Source organism: Meleagris gallopavo, chromosome 9 (genome assembly GCF_000146605.3).
Source record: "Meleagris gallopavo isolate NT-WF06-2002-E0010 breed Aviagen turkey brand Nicholas breeding stock chromosome 9, Turkey_5.1, whole genome shotgun sequence".
In the NCBI taxonomy this organism is placed as follows: Eukaryota; Metazoa; Chordata; class Aves; order Galliformes; family Phasianidae; genus Meleagris; species Meleagris gallopavo.
Window position 1 is genome coordinate 903,503 of NC_015019.2, and position 4,862 is coordinate 908,364.

Below are 4,862 nucleotides of genomic sequence, written 5' to 3' on the forward strand. Positions count from 1 at the left end.
TGTAGGTGTCTTGGGGTCTTGGATGGGAATGCTTGGCATGAGGTCGAGAAGTGCCCAGGGATGGGGTGGGAGCTGGGATTTGTGCTCTGGGTAGGGCCAGTCCAAGTGGCTGAGGATGGAGGAACACATCCCCACTGCCATTGCTGGGACCTCCACCATCCCAGCCCCATCCCAGTCCCCATAAGGCTGGGGACACCTCTCCATCCTCATCCTCAGCACAGGGCCATTCCTCAATGGGGACATCCCCTCTCATCCCACCTGCTTCCTATGGTGACTCCAAGGGGAAAATCCATCCCCAGACAATATTTTGGGACAAAACAAACAGTGTGTCACAGACGGGTGCTTTGCACCTGGCCCCACAGCCATGTCCTTGAGCGGGGCTGTGGCTTTCCATGACAAATTCTTCCCGTCCTTCCGTCACGTTGGTCACTGCTCACTCCTGCTCATGAGGGAGCAAGACAATGTGGGGTCTCTGCTCACACGGGGAGCTGTCACATCGCTCAGCACAAGGAATTATAAGAGATATCACCCCGTGTTGGGAGAGAAAGGGCAGACCCCAGGTCCGGGAGCAATGGGCAGAGAGCAGACAGCCGTGCTGCTGGCACCGCTCCCCACTGCATGGACGTGACTCCCTTCCAGTCATCCCTGCCTGGGAATCTCCTGGAGCTGCAGGACTGTGTGCTCCCGGAAAGGCTGGAAAGGAACAATGTCACCAAGCAGATAGAGCTACGGTGAGGGGGCAGAGTGCAGGTTGGGGTCAGAGATGGGAAGGGACGCTCTGGGCGTTTAGATCACAGATTGGGCTGCAGTGGCAGCAGCCCAGGCACTGACAGAAGTTACATTCTTGGCACAGGCAGGTGCTGATGGATTGCTGGGTTTCACCATTTCCAGCGACCAGGATGCAGCCCCGGATTCCTGTCCCAGGGATGGAAGAGTGGGCAGGATATGGGGTCTGATAAGAGGGTGCAGAAGGAAATATGATCTGTCATATCAAAAGAGGATCCAAAAATGAGACCGAAGGGCACCTGGTGCTCTGCTGCTGCCAAACGGTTTATGTGATCTGCAGACAAAGCCCCAGGAGGGTTTGTCTGAGAGCAAATAGCACTGCTATTTGCCATGAGTAATGCAGGGGCACTAGACAGGGAGTTGCTAGGAACCACCTGGCCGATGTGGAGAAGGAGCAAAGGAGCGGCCCCACCACTGCTCAGCATTTCTGAGGGCTCTGCAGAGCTGCACAGTGCCACTGCAGAGTATCAGCATCGCCGGCACAGGGATGGGTGATGCTGGAGAATGGCATCGGTATTGCATCCTGCCCGGGGTGCATTGTTGGGCACATCCACCCACCCCAGACATCCTCAGAAGCTGCTCCAGGGCAGCATCCTGCAGTGCAGATGGAGTGGGAAAGCCAGGGCTGACTCCTGGCATCAGGAGAATGCAGCTTGGGGTGTGCCAAGGACCCACGTGCGGGCAGAAAGCGCCGGTTGTTTCTCTGAACTGCGCACATCTCAGGGCTGGGGCGGGTAGAAATGACTCAGAACGCAGTGCACGGTGTCTAATCTCTCCTGGGACTTTTTGTGTGTGTCTCTGTGTGTGTGTGTGTGTGTGTGAGTGAGTGAGTGAGTGACTCACGGTGGCTTCTCGGGAATGCAGAGCAGCTCCGCAGCAGCGGCCGCCCACGGGGAGTGCGCCTTTCCCAGCACTCGCATGGGCAGAGGGCACGGTGACAGCGAGGGACCTGAGGGCTGTGATACCCATCCCTCCTCCTGTGTGCCCAGGGCACGGCCTCGCCACGTGGGCTCGCAGGCACACGCTGCTGGCTGGCACATACCCAGTGCAGTGGTCATGCCTGCCTGGAGCCATGCCATGCTGACTCACGGTGCTGCACACCACGGCGGATCCACGTCCCTCGGCCAGAGCAGAGGATGCTGTGGGGGTTTCCGACCTCCTCTGTCCTTGCGGGCAAAAGTCCTTCCTTTAGCACCAAAGCTCTGGGTTATGGGGGAAACACCTGGCCCTCCTGGTGCAGTTGCTGCCCCAGCTCCAAAAAAAGGGAGGCAGCCCCACACTGAGCATCCCACCCACAGCTGTGAGAGCCCATGTACTCAGCTCTGAGCTCCCTCAGCACAGCCCCAGAGCAGAAATGCCAACGTGGAGCAGATCCCAAAGCGGGTCCCCTCACCTCCTACTCTCCCTGCAGTAAGCGGGGCAGCGGATCAGCTCTCCTCTCCCATTTCCCATGTTGGAGGCAGCTCTGGATGGCCCAGATGGTGGAGCATGATGGCTGTGCTCCCAAAATGCACCTGTGGAGCTGAACGGAGATGTGCATTTAGGCAGAGATGTGCATTTAGAGGGAACATGCATTTAAGGGGGGACGTGCATTTAGGGGGACCCACAGCCAGAGGTTGCTCCCACAGCCACTGCCTTTGCAGGGATGCTGCTAAAAGAGTTCAGTTTTGGGAGAAGCAGAGCAGCCTCCAGGCACGCAGTCCTAAATCACCTAATTACCCTGGTTGATTAAATGAAGCTCATAGCAATTGCCTTGCAGGATGCTGTTGCTGGGTCAGCCTGGAGATGGGTTTACATACACTGAGCTGAGCAGGTTTTGGTGCCCAGCTCATCATCTCAAATGCCAAAATGGGAGGCTGAAGTAAACCTCAGACCTCCAGAGGTGATTGGATTCAGACACACATCCCCTCCACCCCACAACGGCTGCACTCAGGACCTGACACTGCCCTTCCTCCCCGTCCCCCAGCTCTCAGCTCAGGCATCCCTGCACCAGCACAGCTCCTGGCGAGCCCCAGACAGGGCTAAATTTAACAACAGCAATTCAGCGTCACTCCACGGGGATGTCTGGTTCGGAACTGTCCCAGAAAAATCCTCTCTCGATCATTGCAGAGAAGAAACGGATGCACGGAGAGCTTCTGCACAGCCCGAAGCTGCTGCCCATTGCTGGGATGCAGCACACAGCACCTCTGGGGTCTGCATTGCCCAGTCCCATCCCGTGGGGTCGGCAAGAGAGGGAGCAGCTGTGCGAGATGGAGCCATCCAGAGCCAAAAATCCCCACTGCAGCCACAGGGGAGTGAAGGAGAAGGGCCGTCACTCCCACCAAAGCGACACAAAAAACCGGAGCCTGAGTTTGTTTCATTTCCAGAAAACGAGAAGAGAGAATGAGAGGCAGGGGCAGAGAGAGAAACCCCGCTGAAAATCCCCGTGCTCTTGCTCTGACGGGGCTGGGCTGCAAATTTCCTTTCTGTGCACTGCAGCGTGCCCCCGAACGGCCGCAGTGCCGGGGCTGTCCCAGCACAGCTGTGTGACACCACCACGGACGTCCCAGCCAGGGGAAGGGGAATTCAGCCGCCGCTTCTCGCCGTACTAAAAGCAGTCTCTCCATTGCAGCCTCAGCAGTGAACGATGGCCATGAGGGTGGTGACACATGGATGTCCCCCTGAGCCACCCAGCAGCCTGGAGCCTTCCGTGGCCCCGTGCACCAAGGACACGTGCTTTTGGCAGAGAACCACGCTGTCTGGTGGAAATGGCCAGGTATGGTGCAGCAGGGGGGCACCCAGGGAGGGTCCCAGCATTTTGGAGGGGCTCTGCAAGAGGGAGCTTGCTGGGGGAAGATGGTTTTATTGGATGCTCGTTGCCCGGTGCAGGTCACGCTGAGCATTGGGTCACCCGGCCATGTGGGCTGGGAGGTGGCGGTTGCACTGGGAGGGACAGGAAGCTTTTGAGACAGGGAAGGGCTTTTGGGCTTGCACTCCTTGGGCTGAGTGAGGCTGGTGCCTCGCAGTGGAGCCTCGGTGACTGCAGGGTGCACAGGTGCCACCCTCCATTCTGAGCTGGAACACAGGGACCCCCAGTGCCGGCAGCACAGCTCCTTCCCCACCGCAGGAGGAAGCTGAGTGCCCATCTCAGGCTACAGTGCACGTGTGTGGGGAAGGACGAGGCCATGTCACCAATGCTGGGGGCAGCGGGGGCTTTGGAGACATTCAGGGGTGACTCAGCTGGCACCGGGGGGAGCATGAAGGGAGGCCTGGTTCTGGAGGATACAGAGCTAACAACCACAATGCGGACATGCAGAGGAGCCCGGTACTGCCTGACATCACTGTTGGTGTGGGATTTCCAAGATAGAATGCTGCTAGTGGGCAGCCAGCTGTTCCATTGCCACAGCCATCCCTCTGCTCATCATTAGCCCTGCCCGACCCCAGCGGAGACATGGTGCCCTTGGCCGCTCAGTAGTCGGTGTAGGATCTGTCCGACAGTCTCACTAACAGCTACATCTGATTACTGGGTCACCAAAGGACCACCACCATGCTGCACGAACAGGAGCTGTGCTTGGTCATGGGATGGATGGAGCTGCTGGGAGCATGGAGGGGATGCTGAGCAGTGCTGAGGGATTTTGGCACTCTGAAGAGCACACGCAGGAGCTTTGTGTTTGCAAGAGAGTAAATAAATCTTCACAGAGTGCTGTCTCCTTCTCTTTGTGTTCATGAGAGCATGGTCATTGGGGGCATGGGGCTACCTGCCCTCCCACCCCCCCCGCCCACCCCAGCCCTCGGCACTGCATGCTCAGAGCTCAGCCAGGCCTGCTGTGCCCTATGGAAAGCCGATGCTCGCTGTGACCCCCAGCTGTGAGCCCCACACTGCCGTGTCCACGCCACAGCCACGTGTCCCGCATCCACGCGGGTGCCCCGGAGACCAGGACCTGCGGGTGGGCGGGGCTACGTGGGGGTGGAGCAACAGAGCGGGCGTGGTTACGAAGTGGCGATGCTACGATGTGGGCGTGACCACGCGATGAGGCGTGGCTACATGGAGTGGGGGGTCGTAAGGGGGCGTGGCAGCGCGCGCGTGCGCAGTGCGG

General features: G+C 58.9%; 1 protein-coding gene across 1 annotated transcript in view; it reads left to right on the forward strand.

The window, feature by feature from the left end:
• The first annotated feature begins 3,412 nt into the window (after window positions 1-3,412).
• DKC1 (dyskerin pseudouridine synthase 1) overlaps window positions 3,413-4,862 on the forward strand; it is a 9,682-nt gene continuing 8,232 nt past the window's right edge. The window contains exon 1 of the mRNA XM_019618031.2: window positions 3,413-3,541. Coding sequence (XP_019473576.1) covers window positions 3,413-3,541 — 129 coding nt within the window. The remainder of the gene's footprint in view (window positions 3,542-4,862) is intronic.